At 51.7% G+C, this 20,195-nt stretch overlaps 3 protein-coding genes across 3 annotated transcripts in view; 2 read left to right on the plus strand and 1 right to left on the minus strand.

Moving 5' to 3' along the window:
- LOC128722082 (homeobox protein cut) overlaps window positions 1-3,224 on the plus strand; it is a 151,751-nt gene extending 148,527 nt beyond the window's left edge. The window contains exon 8 of the mRNA XM_053815905.1: window positions 2-3,224. Within this exon, the coding sequence (XP_053671880.1) occupies window positions 2-3,224 (3,223 nt within the window). The remainder of the gene's footprint in view (window position 1) is intronic.
- A 6,605-nt stretch (window positions 3,225-9,829) lies between these two features.
- Window positions 9,830-10,481, minus strand: LOC128731403 (general odorant-binding protein 56a-like). The gene is made up of 3 exons (XM_053824522.1): window positions 10,396-10,481; window positions 10,179-10,325; window positions 9,830-10,109 (listed from the first exon to the last, which is right to left on the minus strand). The coding sequence occupies exons 1-3, from the start codon at window positions 10,450-10,452 to the stop codon at window positions 9,897-9,899; spliced, it is 417 nt and encodes a 138-aa protein (XP_053680497.1). The 5' UTR covers window positions 10,453-10,481; the 3' UTR covers window positions 9,830-9,896.
- A 4,287-nt stretch (window positions 10,482-14,768) lies between these two features.
- LOC128721155 (trypsin-1-like) lies at window positions 14,769-15,586 on the plus strand. The gene is made up of 2 exons (XM_053814876.1): window positions 14,769-15,211; window positions 15,281-15,586. Exons 1-2 carry the CDS (start codon window positions 14,849-14,851, stop codon window positions 15,584-15,586), a joined length of 669 nt encoding a protein of 222 aa, XP_053670851.1. The 5' UTR covers window positions 14,769-14,848.
- The last annotated feature ends 4,609 nt before the right edge of the window (window positions 15,587-20,195 follow it).

The following is a 20,195-nucleotide window of genomic DNA, read 5'->3' on the forward strand; positions in this document are numbered from 1 at the left end:
GTCTCTTGTTTCCACATTTCCTCAGCGGCGGAATGCCACCGATGGATCGTCTGCAGGATGACAACATCCGCATGGCGCTGGAGGCGTATCACCGAGAGCTGGCCAAGTTGCAGCAGAACGCTTCAACAACACTTCCAGGCATGCCTAACCTGTCTTCGCTACCCAACTTTCTGGCGCTTCAGCACCAGCAGCAGCAACAACATCAGCAGCACCAACAACAACAGGCGCAGTCTCCATCTCAGGCGTCAACTCCATCGCAACAAGCTGTTTCGACGCCTTCTCAACACGCGGTGACTGGGTTAAATGGAGGTTCAGCGCAGGATCTCTCGCTTCCAAAAGATAAGCAATCGTCGAAGCTAAACGGCACCCTCTCGGATGGGGAATCGGATGCCGACATCAGCCAGAAGGAGCTGGACGAGAGCATGAAGCACAGTGCGTTCAGTTTGGTCAAACCGAAGCCATCAGATTCATCCGGTCTCTGCACGCCAACGACTACTGCCTCGTCAGCGGCACCAAGCCCCATCAGCAACAGCATCCTTCCACCAACGATCGCACCCTCAGACGAGTTCTCCGTGGCTGCAAGCCCTCTGCAACGGATGGCATCGATCACCAACTCGTTGATCACGCAACCACCGGTTACGCCACACCATTCAACGCAACAACGTCCGCTGAAGGCCATCCTGCCGCCGATCACCCAGCAGCAGTTCGACTTGTACAACAACCTCAACACCGAGGACATCGTGCGACGCGTGAAGGAATCGCTCTCGCAGTACTCAATAAGCCAGCGGTTGTTTGGCGAATCCGTGCTAGGTCTATCGCAGGGATCGGTTAGTGATCTACTGGCACGTCCGAAGCCCTGGCATATGCTTACACAGAAGGGTCGTGAGCCGTTCATCCGCATGAAGATGTTCCTCGAGGACGAGAACGCCGTGCACAAACTTGTCGCCAGCCAGTACAAGATCGCACCCGAGAAGTTGATGCGTACGGGCAACTACAGTGGCACGCCCCAGCTGCCAGGAATGCACCTTCCCAAGCAGCTGCCACCGACGATGCCCAAGATGCTGAGCGATTCCATCAACAAGCTGCAACAGGACCAGCAGAAAACGCTGCTCCAGCTTCAGATCTCGCAGATGCAGCAGCAACTTCCAACGGCTCAAGCAGCCCAAGCCGCAGCCCAACATCAACATCAGTTAGCAGCCGCTGCCGCTGCGGCAGCCGCTCATCACGCAGCCCAAGTTCATGAGGTGCAACGGCACAGTACGCAGCCACCGGTTGCCTCGCAACCATCGCCATTGGGCGCAGTTGGTTCGCAGCAAAATTGCGCTTCTCAGCAGCGTTCTCAGCAACCCTCGCCACAAACGATGTTGCTAACACCTCCAGGCATACCGCCACAACACGCCATCGCTCTGCAAGGACACGCTGGTTCGCAGGAGAAGAAACCTTCGATCCTGATGCCGATCCACTCGCCAATCCCGCAAGGACCTCCGGGTGCGACTGGTCAACACACAGCACCACCAGGGTCTGGACCTAACTCCATGCGAGGTTCACTGCACCAACACATCTCCCCGACGGTGTACGAGATGGCGGCGCTTACGCAGGACCTAGACACGCAGGTGATCACGACCAAGATCAAGGAGGCGCTGCTGGCGAACAACATCGGTCAGAAGATCTTCGGCGAGGCTGTTCTGGGGCTGTCGCAAGGCTCAGTCTCTGAATTGCTGTCGAAACCTAAACCTTGGCACATGCTGAGCATTAAGGGTCGTGAACCGTTCATTCGCATGCAGCTGTGGCTCAGCGACGCCAACAATGTCGAACGACTGCAAGCACTCAAGAATGAACGGCGTGAGGCGAGCAAACGACGACGTTCCACTGGCCCGGGTGGACAGGATAACAGCTCCGACACCTCCAGCAATGACACCTCCGAGTTCTACCACTCTAACTCACCCGGACCTGGCTCGGTGGGTTCGGCTGCTGCGCCACCCAACAAGAAACAGCGCGTTCTCTTCTCTGAAGAGCAGAAGGAGGCTCTACGGCTGGCTTTCGCACTGGATCCCTACCCGAACGTGCAGACAATCGAGTTCCTGGCGAGTGAGCTGGGTCTTTCCACACGCACCATCACTAACTGGTTCCACAACCATCGGATGCGCCTGAAACAGCAGGTTCCCCATGGTCAGCCGACAGAGCCCATTCCATCGCGCGAAAACCAATCTGGAGCGCCCTTTGATCCGGTGCAATTCCGCGTACTTCTCGGCCAGCGATTGATGGAAATCCAGAAGGAACGGCTGGGTTTGGGAGGCATGCCACTGCCCTATCCACCTTACTTCGCGGCCACCTCACCAGCCTCGAACCTAGCGGCGTTGATCGGTCGCGGTTTCATGCCGGGTAGTGAAGCGGATTTGGCCGCTTTAAACAAGAGCATCAGCGAACAGATGAGTGGACTCGACCTCTCGATGCCATCTGCATTGAAGCGTGAGGGTGATGACGACTACGAGGACGATGCCGAGCATGAGGAGGACGGTCCGGGAGGATGTGGCACTCTCAGTGACTCCGAATCGTTGGATGGTGGCGGTAAAGGACGATCCGGTGAAGACGATGACCTTCGAACGTCCTTGTCATCGTTGGCGAGCTTACAGGCGATGTCACGAATTAGCCGCCGAAAACCCGCAGCCCCACAATGGGTCAACCCGGAATGGCAAGATCCGGACAAGAAGGCAACATCGGCACCAACGGCACCCTCCCACATTCCCCCCGGCGGCAAAAAGGACACCACCGACGGCATTATCAACGGTGTGTGCGTACTTCAACCGCCAGATGGCGTTCCGTCGGTGCAGCAACGCTTTGCCGCAGCAATGGCAGCGGCCGCGGCAGCTGCAGTAGCGGCCGCGGCAGGAGCAGGAGCACCCGTGCCTTCGCGCCGACCCGCCGATGATCCACCGAGTGACGCCGAAAACGACGAAGACGACGGCAAATCAACTCACTCGCGACACTCCAGCGGTGGTTACGGCTCTGACGGAAAGCTTGATCGACGTCGAGCATCCTCCAACGAGGAGTCTGAATCAGAGGTTCCCGCAGACAGGACACGACCGGGTAGTGTGACCGCTTCGGGATCCATCCAGGAGTCTAACGGAAATCGATCAGGAGCAGCCAGCCCGGCATCGAGCTCGGTGACGGTGAAGAAAGAGATCCTCGAGGAGAACAATGGCGATCGATGGGACACATACTAGACCGGTTCTAAACCGGCTCGAGCTCGCACGTCACGCTGAGCCCAATCTTATCAGTGCAATCAACAGCAGCATCCCAGGAGTGTCCTGTTTTGTTTCCCCCCATTCGCGAGCTCGTTCATCGAAGCGGCAATGGTTTGCCTTCCTTGCCAAATCCCGTGTACATAGTTTTTCGTCCTTCCGTTCCATTCTTCTGGCTCTCGTTTTTCGTCCCACTGTCCTCACTTATCACTGTAAGAAGACTGTTAAAACGTGAAGTTTTTAAAACGAAGCGAAGGCAAGGCGTAAAGGAGCAAACGTCGCAGGCACAGGCTCGATTAGGCGGTAAGGACTCGTTATTTAAATCGCCTAGTAGGCATACAAAGAATTAGCTAAGGACCTCCGGCGTCCTCGTTATCGGTTAGGTTTCTTTTATCTTACTGCTCATTTATGGTTTTACTAGTTTGAAGGATCGATCAAGCCGAAAGCTTACTTCTGTTGGCCACCTGTCTGGGGCTGAGCGGATACGCGTGCCTACGAGCCGCGTTTGATTGCATTTATCGGTTTTATCGAACTCATAGCGAAAGGAGCACCCCGGAGCACGAGGAGAGTAATGTCTAATAAGCGTACTTAGAGAATGAAAGTAGTTCAGAATGGGAATACAAAAAAACCCACACACACACACACACACACACACACACTCAAGTGAAGCGGGAAATCAGTCCCGAACTGGCCGCTAATGAGCTGAAAAGAATAATCAAAATCGCATAAATCAAGGATCAATCAAAATTACTCTCCTTGACCGGTGGATCGTGTGTCGGCTTTGTCACGGAAGGACATTGCCGTCATTTTTCCACCGAAAGGACACATTTTAACCGAAAAAGTTTTTCTCCGCCATAGATCGCGACGTGTGGTGGTGATTTTGTAAATTTATAACCCTTACACACCACCGGCAGACGGGATCATTGGGATGTAATTATTGCCAAGCGGCACACCCACGCACACACATACACAATCGCATCATACACCGAGAGACGTGCATACAAACTGAAAAAGGCCAAATATATTGTTAAAGTGTAAGTAATAATTAGCATTACGGGCGCGCGCACGCTGCAGTTTGCAGGGAGGTAAAAGAAAACTCGGGAATTCTCGCCCGACGACCCGGAGACGGTGAAGAAAAACTCATTTTCCGGTATTGCTCCTCGAGAGACAAGCCAGAGAAAGAGAGAGAGAGAGAGAGAGAAAGAGAGCGAGCAGATCGTCGAAAGGGAAGTTTTATTTTAATTTGTAGCTTTATATGTTCATTCATTTTACACTAGTAACGCTCCGTTGTCGAACAGCGAGTCACACCGTTGTTGTTTTTAGCATCGATGAAGCGATCTCAAATTTCATACCAAATATATTTAACTGGAGCAAACAAAGCGCAACAACCGCGAACACGCGTGTTGGCCCCGAAACGAGAAGAGCCGCAACGTGTGGCACCTTTCTTAGAACTTTTTTAAACAAGTTTCCGTTCTGTTCCACGCGCGTATGTCCTTCGGTTCTTCTTCCTCGAAGCGAAGAACTTGGCTGCGAGTCGTCGCACCGAGCTTGTAAATGTCCTGTACATAGACGAATGGATCGTGGCAATGGAGCACCGATCAATTCCCTTATCCCCCTGGTACTCATCCGCGATCCTCTCGATCGGCTGAGCGGTCGATAAATGGCAAAAACCCCCAACAGGCATATCCCGAATTTAGCGAAAGCAGCAGCATCGCCGACGCGATCAATGTTTGCGCATTTAACTAGGTACATTTTAAACGAAAAGCAAGGAGAGTGCGCAAGTGGAGTGTAAATTTCAACCGTACGTAAGTGGCAAGTGGCAGACCAGACCATAGCTGGGACCCCAGCACGGGTAAGACTCCGAGGAACTGATTTTAGTTTTTATTTTATCCGTATCCCTGCTCGAAGGATATAGTATTGTTAAACGAGTGCGCACAGGCATGCTTCCTCTGACTTAATCGAATCTAGCAGCTGTTCAAAACAACAAGCTGTGCCAAGGTGGCGAGCGAGAAACAGAGAGATAGAAAGAGAGAGAAAGAGAGGAAGGAGCAAGAAAAGCAGGCGAGAGAATAATAGCTAGCAAAAGGTTCAACTTTTTTAAGACTTAAGTAAATCGAAACAAATTAAGAGTTAGTGCGCAAGGATTAAGACAATGGACGAGACAATGCGAATGAGAGAGAATACGTAAATCCCGTTGCCCACGGGGCAGGCCTCGGAATCCCAGGGCAAGCAAAAAAAAACAAACGATTGCAATATTTAAAAAAAACGATCACACATTTGATGGTAACAATAATTTAATGCGCGTTTCGTGAAACGCTCGGAAGGATCCGGATGTGAGAAGCTGATCTGAACAGCGAAACAAACACAAAGCAAGCCTAGTTTGTAGCGAAGAATTAAAAATCCATTTTGTTAACTTATTGTCCGTACTCTTCTATTGATTAGTTCTTAAGGCGCGAAGACGCGCCAGGTAACCGTCTAGGAGGACCTCGTCCCTTCCAAGGACACCCTTCTGCGTGATACGCGAGACAGCGCGCGCGAGTGCGTGGGAGTGATGCTGTTTTTCGTTCTTTTTTTAATCAAGCACGCGTCGTTCGCGTCGTTCTCGGTTGAGTTAGGATTCGGTTTAATTTTAGCCGGCTGCTGCCGGAACCACCCCGTTCTGGCCGGCAGACCGTGTACATAGCTGAGCGGAAAAGCGGGCGCTGGAAAAGTGTTATTGGTCCGTAGATCGCCAAGTGACGGCTCTCATCACTGCGCCGGGATTAAACAGAGCTGGCCGGGTGTGGGCGCGGGACACTTTACACAAATTAACAGGATCAAATATTTAGCGATAGTTGGCAAGTCAAGCTGCGTTCCCTGTCCCCGAGATATAAAAAAAGTCATGTTAAAAGTTTACTCTGCAAACAAGGAAACCCGAATGCCAGGCAAGCGAATATTTGCGCCGTAACATTATTTACAGTAATGGCCGCACTTGCCCACAATTTAGTCAAGAGAGGAAGCGAGTGGAAATTAAAAGAAAACACACATACACACACACACACATATACATACGTATTGATATCTACGGAAAAGCTAGCAACTTCGAGGCGATCGTCGGAAAACTGCCGCCGAGAACGCAAAACACTTTTCAAAATACGATCGAGAGATTTGGTCCGACTGACCGTGCCGCGGGGTATGGCTGGAAGGGCGAGACTCTCGGGCAGGACACGCGCAGACAACTCACACGGCAAGGAAATAACATACACACAAACACACACACACACAAGCGCGAACATAAAACAATAAGCAAAACGTTTAGGGAAGGGAAATGGAAATCAAGGTAATGCGAACTGTAAATACTTATTATCATATCATTATATTAAATTGTATTAATTAACATTATTACAAGCAAACAAGGAAAACAAAACAAGTAATGGTAACACATTATCGCATTGGAAAACAAAAATGGTAGACAAACGAGGCCGAAACTCAAAATCACACAGCATACACACTTACGTACAGTTGTAGCGAAAAAACAGGCGGCGAACAGCAGTAATGGAAGTATAAATTATATTGTCTTCTTTATGAATTTCTATACAATAAAAGGAAAAATAAAATATTATCTGTAATGAATAATATAAAACAAGAAACGGCTGCTTTGGCGATCATTGGTTGTTGGCATCCGAAAAGTTGTTACACGATCGTTTTCCGAAGGAAGGATTCGGAATAGGACGAGGAGTCTAAAGAATATTCGAGGACATACCAAGGACAATACCAAAGAAAGGACCTGACGTATCGACCAAAGAAAATCGTTACCTATTGTATCGATTCATAAACGATTTTCCGACAACTTAACACACCATAAATTATGTGTAACATATTTGATTTTTCATACTGATTTTCATGTTTTTGAAATGTTTCATAATACATGAAATATTTCAACACAATTGAAATCGAACACAAGCTGTCCGAGAAACGCTTCATTCGCTAAACACGCTTGAGAGAAGCGTTGTCGAAACTCAACTATAGATGGCGCAATTAAAACTGCCCGAAGTATAGTATCTTTCATGCATATGCAGTGCATTTACAACATTGTTTCATTGATTATAATTTGTTTCATAACTTAGACGTGTTTCAACGCTTTTATTAAATGTTCTGTATTTAACTATTATATTATCCATGAATCGAAGGTAATTCGCATGTTGTTCAAACTGCCCACGGCTCTTCGGAACGAAATAACGTAGGGCTTGACTTGCTTCCACCTTTTACAACCAAACTTGGAATAGGTCAGGGTTCCTTTTGCTTTCATTTTCAGTCGCATACGCCAGCCCGTCAGTAGACCGTGTCCAATTCCAAGGCTACACGTATCGAAATGCATTCTGCTACGCAAAATGAAGCAGCCAAAGCGACGTCCCATCCCATGGTTGTGTTGATGTCTCAGCCCGTTCTCAACGCCAACGTCCCCCGGTACGAATACACCCATCCTCGAAGCTCGACTGCAATTGCAGTTTGTTTAAATGACTGGTTGTTGTTTTAAGCGGTGAATGATGTTGTTTTTCTTTTCCTGCTCGTTGCATGCACACAGAACGTCGTTGCATCGCGTGTGCCGGTCGCGAACAATCTCTACGATAGCATGCGCTCCCGGTGAATGCGACTTATATGGCAGAGAAAATAGTTTCGATCGCGACAAAACAGCTGCAATCTAGCCCAGGCTTGTGTCTCTTTGCTACCACTTGGCCGGGGGTTTTCCCTCGATGCCCTTTTCGCTAGCTTCACACATTGCCACGACGACGACGACGTCGGGAGAAAACCAACACAATCGAGAGGCATTTGCGCGCCAATCTCGCTCGCTTTATCAATCTCGAGCGGAACCTCCCCGAGGACTTGTTCGCCTGATAGGCGAAAGATCCGTGTGGGATGGATTTTTTAACTCTCCTGCCTTCTGTGGGTCGTAGCTTCCCCATGTATCGCTAGCCCTTCGAGAAGGCTGAGCCTTTTCCACCCCACGGATTGGGCTTCACAAACGTCTGGAGTGAGCGAGACAGCAAAAAAAAACAACAACCACCCAGATTGATCCTTCTCGTCATTTCATCTCCGTTGGTCGAAGGAAGCAAAAAAAATCAGCGATAAAAAGCCATCCGCCCTTCTTCACAGCTATCAAATCTTCTCGTTTCTTGCCCGTTTTGTTGAGGGTGAACGGGCTGAGTTTTTTCGCTCTTTCCACCTCCAAAGGGCGTAATAGCTAGTCCAAAAAGGGTTCCCGCCTTCACTCTCTTAACGCCACCATTCGTCAAGGGAAGGGACGGCATTGAACCACGACGCAAAAACCGAAAGGGAACGCCGACAATGCCGCCGGCCGTACTGGTCAGTCAACGCGATAAGAAAGAAGAAATTGGCGCAAAAAAAGGTACAAACTTTGCTGACTACCTCCAGCAGTGCGGCGTGTATTATGGGCTTCTGTGAACTGGTTCCCTGAAAAAATGGACACACGAAAGTTTAAACAACCCCAAGGCGTGCGAACGAAGGGACGCGTCTGGATGGATGCTGAACGGTGGGAAAAATACTCCATTTTCCAGGGCACGATGGAGAGTCGATAAAAGCACACGCGCTCTCTCCCACTTTAAAACGAGCGCAGTTCACACCAAGCCGTCAGAACCTGGAGAGGAATCATTTCTGTGTTTAAAATTCGTTCATGGCTAGACAAGTGCGCGACAGCAGCCACAAGTTGACCAGCAAAAAACCCCACGCTAAAGCCTGACCATTCGCATCGTCAACGGTGATGAGAAAAAAAACCGCTAAAAGAAAACTCACGCAAACCCCTCGAACATGTTGCGGTGGGAGATGGAATTGAAGATTGCACCCGGACTGCTCTGATGCACCAAACCGAGAAAGCATGCCGTCTCCCTCACACAAGGGAGTAAAGGTTCCCCCTTTCGTACACTGCCATTGGCCAGTTTTTATCGAGTCTAGTTCCGCGTCGGCTAGAAAACTATCTCCCCTTTCGGGCCTCTCATTCGGTGCTACGGAACTCGGAGGGGTTTTCCCAGCAAAAGTGGGTTTTTCCCACCTCGTTATGGTTAAGCGGTGGAAAACATAACGAGAAACCCCATGGGATAGGGAAGATATGGTCGCCCACGCCACTCTACCGTCGACCGTCGTCTAGGCGTGATGGAATAGTTTCATAGATAAAAATTCGCACCAGGAACGCATGCATTTCAGCAGGGTCCGCTGGTCGGTGGAGTACTCTCATGCACCCCCTCCTTCTTTCACCCATCCCCTCCCACAGACTGCACCAGCCGCAATGCATGATGCACGATGCACTCGCACTCGGCCGTGGCCGACCGGTTGGCCTTGGTCTCGCGCAAAACAGCGCGCTCGGTTGTAGTGCAACCAGACCAGCTTGTAGTGCACTTTCATTGTACTGCATTGCACCAACACATGCCTGCACCGCAATGCACTTCCAGGTGTGCACTGAGCGACGCGGAAACGTCGGTGCAATGCCAATAGTGCCAAGTCGTGCGAACAACGGTCCCGAGTACGAGACGAAGGCGACGCAAAACGCCATCTTCCTTCGTGTTGCGCAATGAAGAAACTTTCACTTTCTTACGACTCATGCGAAGTAAGACACACCACGCCTCGTTCGCGCTTTATTGCAAGACATCTCAAGGGTTCCGCTCAGAAAAGCTTGGCCTTTTTCCCGAGATAACACCCGTACACGGCGTACGCGGTATCGCACGGATTCGTTCGACGAATATCGCACTGACGGACGTACTCCTTCGCTTGATCCGCCTCCATCAACCTGGTGAGGAACGTCTCGAGTTTGTCCTTCTGCACGACACCTTGTTCGTCCATGAGCCGAAGCTTCTGGAAGAAACACTGCACGAAACACTGCGAAGTGGAAAAACACAATGCTAGCGAATGAGCTACGCAGTGGAGAGGCTTTGGGTTTTGGCCTACCTTTGTCGGTTGATCCGCTTCTTCAATGGGTTCTCCCGAGGCCAGTTTCTTCGCTGAAGCCTCCGTAATGCCACTGGACTCGATGCATTGCAATTTGTAGCCTTTCACTTCCGGTAGCTCCGAAATCTCCTTCTGACCTGCGGTAAACTGTCGAAAAACGTACGCCGTGAGCTCAAGGCACAACTGCTCTACGATTGCTGATGTCGGTCAACCTTACCCCTGCTAAAGCCACAACGGTCAGCGTGATTAGCACCGTGCGTGTTGACTTCATCATCTTGCGATAGGGAACTGATTCGTCGCGAATTCCAGCAGCAACTAGCGCGGAATGAACACACGTTCGCGAGTTTAATACAAAAGCCCGCGAGCGTGTGCTGTTCGATTGAAATTCAATCCCACAGCGTTAATTAATGCATTTACATCCGATAATCACCGCGACGCTCTCACGCCGCACCACGGTGCGATCGAAAACATCCCTCAATTAGCGCCATCGAGCGTTCGATCGACTCACTACATCGCTGGTCAGCTCAAGGCCATCCGTAACGAGGAAACGAATGCATCCACTTCAATTTCGAGCAGCGAATGAATTACTCAAACACCCCAAAAATGGCCTGGTCTGAAGTGCATTTCCCATCATCCCAACATCTGGCCAACGATGCCGACCTTCCCACACACTGCCACAGCTCTATGCTACTCATGGCTTCTAAGCTCGACGCATTCTGCATTCGGGCGCACTTTTCGGTGTTTCGGGACCGGGTCCAACATCCTCTGCGTTGTCCTGCTACACTGGTAGAAGCAGTATTTCGAATAAATTATCGAAAAAATCACACATCTCCGAGCATCCTCCGAAACCCCGCTATTGCTGCCTGGCTGGCTTGCTGGCTGTTGCTGATCCTGCTGCAATCGCTCTTGCTCATTCTCTCTCTCTCGCGCATCTTCGTACGTACGCTCTTTCTCTCTCGCACTCCCTTTTGACATCGCCCTTTTCGTGCGACAGCCGGCGAAAGCGAGCACGCCCCGAAAAACAATCCAGAAAAAGGCCGTCGACCGAAGCCGGGGAAATGCAAATGTGGACTTTTCGAAACCTTCCCTCTTCTGACCGGCTGTCCGGGCCCTGCCCTTTAATGTCCTTTGCGCAGCCTCACCGTCTCTCTCCCTTCGTCCCTTTGGCCTAACAGCCGGCATCGTCAGCCGACAACGGGCTACATCCTTCTGCTCCGAGAAACCGGTCTGGTTTCAGCTCAGCACGCAGCAAACGGGGAAACGCTTTTTTCATCGATCGATTTATCTCGAACCGGAGCCCGGGCTGGTCGTTCACCCGAATCCTTGCCGGTCTGCTCCTGCCGGTGCTTCACTCCTGGCCGAATCGTTGCGGATCGATAAAAAATTTCCCACACTCGGGCACCATCTCGGGTTCGCATTCTGTCTCGTTCCAGTCGTAGCTCTTCTCGCAACGTACCATCATTTCGTGTGTTTTCGATCTGTGGCGTTTCAAGACTGAGACGCTGGTTGGCTTTTGCTGGAGGGCACGTTTTGGTCCATGAAACAGGCAACCATTGATGACTCGTTGGTGATGACCTACCCTTCACGGTGTGTCATTGTGCACCCAAAACTGGCACTAGCCGCCACACACACATCTAATAGACCTGCGGGGCCGTAAAAAGCGGCAGTAAACTTTTATGAAAACCCCCATAAAATCGGTCCCACTCGCAACCAGCGAGGGCCATATTTTTGTGACCAATTTCGTCATGGCGTTCGTGGCGTTTCTCCGTGTTTGCTGGTCTATTTCGTTCCAATCCAGAATCGAGGCTACCTTCGGTGTGGCATCTTCCTCTAGTACTTTTATCGTCGCATAATGGCCCCTTTTTTGACTGACGACTCGAGCTCTGCGTCATCATGCGTCGATTCCATTGACATCGCGCCTTTCCGTAGAAAATGCACAACTCCAAAACAGCTGATCCGTGGACCGGTTTCCAGCAACTGGTTCGTGTCCAACGTCCTCCCTAACGTAAGTTGCACAGCTAGATACGAGTTCTGCCAGCGAAAGATGCATCTGCACGACCGTAATACACACACACACAAACGCTTGCTCGCTAGCCATGGGAAAGCTGAGTGGCTAGAAAAGCGTGCTTTCGAGGAAACTGCACCGTTACCCGATGCGGAAGAAGCTTTTGCATTCGCTCTATCGGGTTTTCCGGCCATGAATCGCTAGGTCGATCAACGAACACCGTTAGGCGAGGAAAAACGCGCAAATCGAGCAGCTTGCACGCGGCACAAGAACCACACATCGCGCAGCCTTTCTCGGAACGCTAGAAGAACGACCCGAATGTGGAGGGTTTTTTTTCGAGGAAAGCGAGCGAAAAACAGAACGAAACGACAGATGCGGGTTGTTTATTTCAGCTGCACATTTTCTGGAATTGTACCAAGAGCGCAGGAAAGCCGGTACGCAGACCATTCCCGCTCGGGCTTTGCGGCCGGAGTTCGATGGCACGCTTCAGCGAACACGCCAGCAAACGGCGCCGGGATCCGGTCTGGTTTCCGATACGTTCTCTTTCTCGCACACGCACACAGCCCATACGCAGGCTCATCTTCCGTTCTGTCTGTTCGTGCGGTCCTTCTCTTCACTGTGGCTCATCGGCGCTTTCGATCAAAAGCAACGCGGCCAACCGGTTCGTTGAGCTTCTCCATGAGTCTTCTCACGGGTCTTCGGGTGTCTTTCTTTCTCGGCACACGGGGAAAACGAAGCACAAGGCACGAAGGACTTCGAGAGGCATTAAACTATCATCCCCCGTCAGCTGTAGGTTCTGGGGCCGGTTCTAGGCTAGATCGAGGCCTCAAAAGCCATACCAGCGAACAAATACAGCCACAGCCTCCTGCGATGGGCACCGGCGTAGATTGGCGTCTAGCTTACCACCACCGTTGCTATGGCGACCGAAGCGAAACATGGCGCTTCTTTCCGTCGGGTGGGAGGAATTTAAATTTCCGCTATTTCAACAAAAATTTTATCCAATCTACCAGGCGCTCAGAGAAGCCGCAGGTCACCGGCCAACCCAAGCCCGCCCGGTCCGGAAACATGCCCATCGAAGCAGAACCGGCCACGAAGATGTGCGAGGTGTGCATTATGGTGGGTTCGTTCCACCCTGTCGCCCACCCTACTCACACTCACTCAATGGCTCCGGAGAACGAACGAGAGCAGAAAGACGACCAACAACACCAGCTGCGACTGACGGAGGCACGTGGAGAAACACCGCCAGACCACGTTTTGTTTGCGCATCTCCACGCGTATCAACGGGAGCAAATAAATGCACGCTCTCAACACTTAAAACTGTCGCTCTCTAACGACGAACCTGAATCACACGTGGTGTGGCGTTTTCGAATTCATTTCCGAACGCATTCGCTTCATTTCCAATGCATTCAAACACAATCCAAACACACAGTGACAAACTGCAGTGAAGAACCGGATTTGCAGCGAAAAGAACACACACCCAAGTAGGCGTTCGGTCTTTCGAAATGCTCACAGTTCCACGCGCGCCTCCCTACGCACCGGCTGGTTGGCTTGCCTTGATGCGCAAGTTCCACGTGTGCGGTGGTTCGCTATCGTTCTCCTTTTCCTTCTCACGAATCAGTCGCGCCACCGACACTCGAGCTTCCCCAAAAATCGCACCATTCACACGCCACCTGCCGAAGCCATCTTCTCCTGTGACGCGGGATGAAATTTTTGAAGAAAATGTAGAAAACTGAAATCGAGCAATAACTGTGGAGGGGCTTTCTTCGGCTTTGAGGTGCATTTTCGGGGGTGCAAAAAATGGGGGTTAAAATTATACTGCCTCTGAGGCATTGGTTTGTCCCGAAATTACGAACTTTTTGGCAAACTTCGCAACGCCGCCCGGGAGCGCCAATGCAGCGCCCACGAAGATGCTCCCCATTCGACCGAAGGTCCGAACTGGCGTTGGAGAGATTTCGTAAATCGTCCCCCAGTAGCAGTGCAGCAGGTTGATGTGGAGGAATGCGCCCCAACCAACCTGGGCCTGTTCATCGGAGCTTGGAGCCTGCGTGCTCTCTACAGTGCTGCGAACTGGTTTCGAGGTTTCACCCCAATCCACTAGCAGTATGCTATGCGAAGCGATAGGTGCTTCACGGAGGCCGCTCGAAGCTCGCAATCCCCCCATGAGGCTAGTACGTGAGCGCGTTTGCAAGCATGCCAACCCGTTTGCCAGCCAATCTGCTGCTATCGCAACCGGAAATGTTGCTCCACCGTTAGAGCACCGTGTGGAGCTATTCAGGTGGCTTTAAGGGGTGAAGGATTTGCGGCCAGGCTTAACGAGATCATCCTTCGGTGGTTTGTGGGCCACTTCATGGATGGTCTATAAAAGGCGAAATTGCACAACTTTCGAGCGACATTCTGCCATCGATCGTGCGGAGATTCACGGCAACCTTCCAGCATGATGCGTCAGTTAATCTGGGGCGCTTTGCTGATAATCGGGTCGGGAGCGACCGCCGCAACAGGTAAGAAGCCGTTCGAAGTTCTATGGATCCACCAAATATTCTTCGTCTTTGATGCAGTAACCTTTCGGTCAGTTAACAGAATCATCGGTGGAGAAGAAGCGGTGCCTCATGAGCTGCCTTATCAGGTGTCGTTGCAGTGGAACTATAACAATGACACGCTGACACCGATGCACTTTTGTGGTGGTTCTCTGCTGAATGACCGGTGGGTTCTGACCGCAGCACACTGTCGAACGTCCTACACAACTGACGGGTTCATGGAGGTGGTCGCTGGAGCTCACAACATCCTGGATGCGAACGAAACCAACCAACGACGATCCGTCGAGCAAATGGTCGTCCATGAGCGCTACTGCGGCACAGTTTGTCCTTACGACATTGCGCTGATTCGTGTGAACGTGCCCTTCGTCCTGGGTGATTCCGTGAGTCCAATCCGGCTGCCCAACCAAAACGAGACGTTTCATGGCAATGCTCTTGTCAGCGGATGGGGAGCAACTACACCGGCCATGGTGCCTGTTTACCCGGAAACGTTACGGGTACGTTTGACTGAAGTCCAGCCTCTTCAAACGGCGAATTTACACAGTCATTTTCTTTCGTTATTTCAGAAAGCCGTACTACCACTCGTGGACTACGACGAGTGTCGTCAGCTGTGGTATGATGTGAGTCATCTTGCTGCCTCGAACGTTTGTGCTGGGCCCGAGGATGGCTCAAAGTCCTCATGTTCAGCCGATTCCGGTGGCCCTCTGGTCACGAGCAACGAAACGATGGGACCCGTCAGTGATGAACCCGTTCTGATTGGACTCGTTTCCTGGGGACCCTACCCGTGTGGGGCTCCATGGCGACCGAACATTTTCACCGGTGTCGCCTACTTCGTCGACTGGATCGAGGAGCATATGCAGGCGTACCGTTGAAAACAGGCCGTAAAATAAATCAATCAATCCTTCACCTGGGACATTTGTTGTGATTGAGAGGTGACGTTGCTTTTTGTGCCATTTGTCTCTTTGACCGGGAAAACATGATTCGTTCATAGCCACTCTCTGCCAAGAGACAGCGGTTTTTCCGACGCCACGTTTAAGAACCGTAACGAACCGGTTGCACAACCGTGGTCCCTCGTGAGTGAGCAGTATCGCTGCCTTCCATCATAGTATGCCGCTCGACGGCTTCTAGCGGTCATGCGCGCGCTGGCTGTATGCGAGCCCGGTAGGATTTGTGAAATTTTTCATACTACTGCTTCTATCGAGCGCCATAGCGAACAGAGTGGCGGCCACAAGCGCATGCCCTCTGGCTGGTGTGGCAGTCGGCCTTGGTAAAAGAGCCCTGGCGGCGGCGTTGGTACGATTTCACTCCAAAAACTATTGTCTCGTTGGGGTAACGCTACCAGGGCTCTAGAACGCTAGCGGCCGTGTACGGAGGTAGCAAGCAGTGTCTCAGGGTGCGTTTCTTGCAAGACGCCACAACCGGTTATGGTGGTGTAGCGCGTTATTTTCTTTTCTTTTCATTGGAACGAGTCACGCCCCTTGCGACCAGGCGTTGACCAGGCGCGTACCAGGCGCGTACCAGGCGTGTACCAGGCGCGTACCAGGCGCGTACCAGGCGTCAACCAGGCGCGTACCAGGCGTCAACCAGGCGCCTACCAGGCGTCGACCAGGCGCCGACCAGGCGATATAAAACGCCTGGTACATGTATCAAGCGCTGGGAGAGCGAGACGGTGATTCGATTCTCTCTTTCGTCACCGTTCGTAAGGGAACGACCCTGGAAAAGGTCCCGGTGAATCGGGCGACCGTGACCACGATTGGGACAGGTTTAACACGTCTCAACTCAGCAATCCGTCCAAGGGAACACAATCGGATACGCCCGGTTCCCGGTTCTTCGCGCCAGCACCGAGGGGATGGACCCATTTTTCCAGCAAAAATATGAACCGAGGTAACAAGAGTCTAGGCATCGAGGAGGTCACCGTTCGTACGATCGCGTGTACGCTTAAGTTCTAGCAACACACTGGGATCGGTTCGCCGGTTAAAAAAGTTCTTATTCTGAATCATGCTCACGCTGCGTGCCATGTGCCACGGAAATAATGCTTAGGAAAAGACGGTCGGGCGCACATTCTGACCATGCGATACCGTGCGCCCATGGTGCGTCGTGTAGTCGATTCGAGCAAAGAGGCACGACGGATCTCCACGTGTTCTGAAGCCCTATTCTAATTCTATCATAATTTGCATACAAATGTTGCCGGGAGGCGCATGAGCGCGCAGAGCAAACAACCAACGCGTTGTTGTCGACGTTTCCGAGCCCTTTTAGTCGTTTGCTTGCTCACTCGCTCACTCGTTCGCTCGTTCACACACCAAACCGGTTTCAAACACCCGGCGTTGAAGTCTGTGTACCTCCTATACAACTGGCGGCCGTGTCAGTCGATTTCAAAATCGAACATGTGGTTCACAAACGCGCGGCTACACAACGGCGGTTGCGGCTTCATCATCATGATCGGTTGTTCTGGTGCGCCATGTGAACGTACGCCAGCACACATCAGCAGCACGTGGCATGGACGCCTGGTAGGATTGTAAATTTCAAGGCGTACATGATGGGCGCGACGAGTTTGGGCGTGTTTTGCGAAAACTGCCATCTTCTTCTTGCGTCACCACCGCTAGCGAGTCCTTGTACGCGATGGTCGCACACGATGGCCACTGTTGGCCGTTGTCGTACGGCTACACGCCCTCTCGATAAGAAAGGCATCATCGCAACGCAACATACAAACATCGGGTGGTCGCTCGCCTCGAAGAAACCCAGCCTCTGCACGCCGGACAAGACAGATCGCACTTCTTCGTACTGCGACATCGATACCAAGACTGCATGCTAACGGTGCCATGGGGCCCTCACCAGGTGCATTCTGGCGGGTATTTCAGCGTGAGCAAGCACAATCAACGAGTAACAGAGACAGCAATTAATTAGCGCAAATGCGTCGATCTGTGATTTAAAAAAAACCTCCTCCACCGCCCTCAAATGTACAATAATTAATGCGCTCGTTCGGGGACGTGCGCATAAAAAGGACATTAAAATTATCGCTCATTGTTCGAGTGCATGTGCACGCGAGAGCTGGGTGGGGTCGAGGGGCGGAAGGTCGACATGCGCCTGCGTCCTTGGCGACGATTGTCGAATGTTTGTGTCCGATGTTTGACCGAGTTGCATCGTTTTGTCGAAATGATAATCACATTAATTGTCCCCCGTTGGACACGGAATCGGTGAAACGATGCAATCGCGCAATGGCCCGTGATGGTGTGTTTATCAAAACCATCAAACGACCGTACCGTACCGTGGTTTGTTATCAAATAAGCTAATTATGAGCAAACGACGAGCAAACTTTCCACCTAGCAAGCAATGAGGGAGTGTCTACGAAGATGCATGACGTCAACCAAGAACGGTAGGCAGAGAGAGAGAGAGAGCGAGAAAGAGTTCTGAACCTGGGCATCTTGCTCTTCGCATTGAAGAAGAAACATTGCAATCACAAAACCACCCCATCTTGCCCGTAAAGTTGCCAGGTTCGCACGGCACGAACTCCCAACTCAACTAAATCAACAGAATCGTTACGTTTGAGCAAGCAAGCAAGCAAGCAAGCGTGTGAATGCGACAAACGAACAAAACGCCTGCTCCGTTAGCGATGGAATGCGGTAAAAAAACGACCGATTCAAGGTAACACTGGGCGTTCGGGAAAATAAAATTGGCCAAAATTATCCCATAGAAAACGGTGCATGAAGCTCTGAAAACCACATCTCGCCCATTGTCCAGGCATGCGCACATAACCAAACCAACGACGAGTCGAGCTCGACGTGAGGTTGATTGCCCTCTCGAGGAAACCGGTACTGCTCTGCGCATGTCTCCCTGGTACTGACGACCGTTTTCCATCCAAGGACATTGCCATGTCATTGACGGCGCCCGGCCACGATTGTCGTGGCCAGACGGATTTATCGCTCAACGGCCGTAATGCATGTGATCCTGGTCGATGTCTACCCGACGGTAGGAACAAGAAAACGAAAGTGAAATAAACCCGCAGCACCAACAACACCAACAACGCACCGTCCAAGACCCTGACATGGAAACCGGTCCCGGTACTGAAATGAGGCCACGACCATGGACGGCAGCTGCTGATGGCCGCATACACACACCCGCTGGCTATGACACTGAACTTGAATCGCACTCGCCATGGCCGACCAGCACCCCAGCTGGCCGGATCCGCCTGCTGTCTCGTTTGCGCGCCCGGTGAAAAAGAGAACCTCATGACGTGATGAAAACGTGACGACGACCCTCGACGGCAACAGAGCCATTTGGCTAGCGAAGCGAGCAAACCAGTCCCTGTGCGTTGTGTGGCGAACAGCGGTTGCTACGTGCCGCCTGCTATGATGCATGCGATCCGCGTACGAGACTGTGAAATTTACGCGCGAAACTCATTCCGGTACGAACGAGTCGTGATGGGTTGGTATCGTGAAAGCGTTGCCTCCTTCAGACAGGCAAGCTGCTACCAGGCGAGAGTTGCCGCGAGCATGCGCACTGCGTCATGGTGTGTGTAAGGCTGTTACCATCGCTGCTGCTGCTGCTGTACATGCGCACGTCCGAGTGAAAGAAAGAGAGATCACACAATGCTGTTGATTCGCTCAGTCCCGCACGATTGCTCATATGGATGCACTTTGGCGCGATGCACCGTATGGATGGCTTTCCCTTTAACGATGCTTCTCGGATGCATTCTGTCTTATTATTTCGAACTACATTTTCCATCGTTCGTCAGGGCCAGCGGCCCTTCGGTCGCTACGTGAAGGGCTCATCGTCGCTCGCAAGAGCAATAGTTTCGACCGCATGGGTCGCAGTTCCACCGTGTTGCAATGCGAGCTAGGAGGTAGGAGAACTATCGCCAAGGGCCGTTCGGCCGCCCTTTAAGCGATAGTTTTCGATGCCTTTTACTCAGGCGTAGGTGTCGAGGGCTGCAGCTAGTACTCAGACGCGTCACGCGTCACCACGAAAGTGTTATGCTTTGGTCACAGCTCTACCAAGAGATCAGACGATCGGACCGTCCTAAGAAAGTGCACTCGAAGTGCAACTGAATGTAGCGAATCTTGTGCGATCGCTGGTGGGTGGGAAGTCACCGGGTGGCGGCTCGTACGAATCGTACGATCCCTTGATAGCCGTTTGTTATCGCACTCGAGTCACACGCAAGCCCTCTTCTGAAGGTGAGAAGCGTTGAAACGAAAAAGGAGAGACCGTGTAGCTTCTCGGTCGTGAAGCTAGCACCCAGCGAAAGCTCCATTTTGCCACCATTTTAGCCACCCCCTTCGAGTAAGGCTGTCGCCATTGCTGTGGGGGTAGACCGCTGCGAGCTAGAGCAGCCGAGTGACCTACGCGGCGATAGTGTTGCGTGTTCACTCTGGCTACCCGCGAGTGGGCGCTCGAGGGCAAGACAGCCATCTTGCCACAGGGGCGGTCGGGTCGATTTCGCGCGAGTCAAAACAAAATGTCTCGTAACATCTATCCACGAAAGTA

This window comes from Anopheles nili, chromosome 2 (genome assembly GCF_943737925.1).
Source record: "Anopheles nili chromosome 2, idAnoNiliSN_F5_01, whole genome shotgun sequence".
Classification (NCBI taxonomy): Eukaryota; Metazoa; Arthropoda; class Insecta; order Diptera; family Culicidae; genus Anopheles; species Anopheles nili.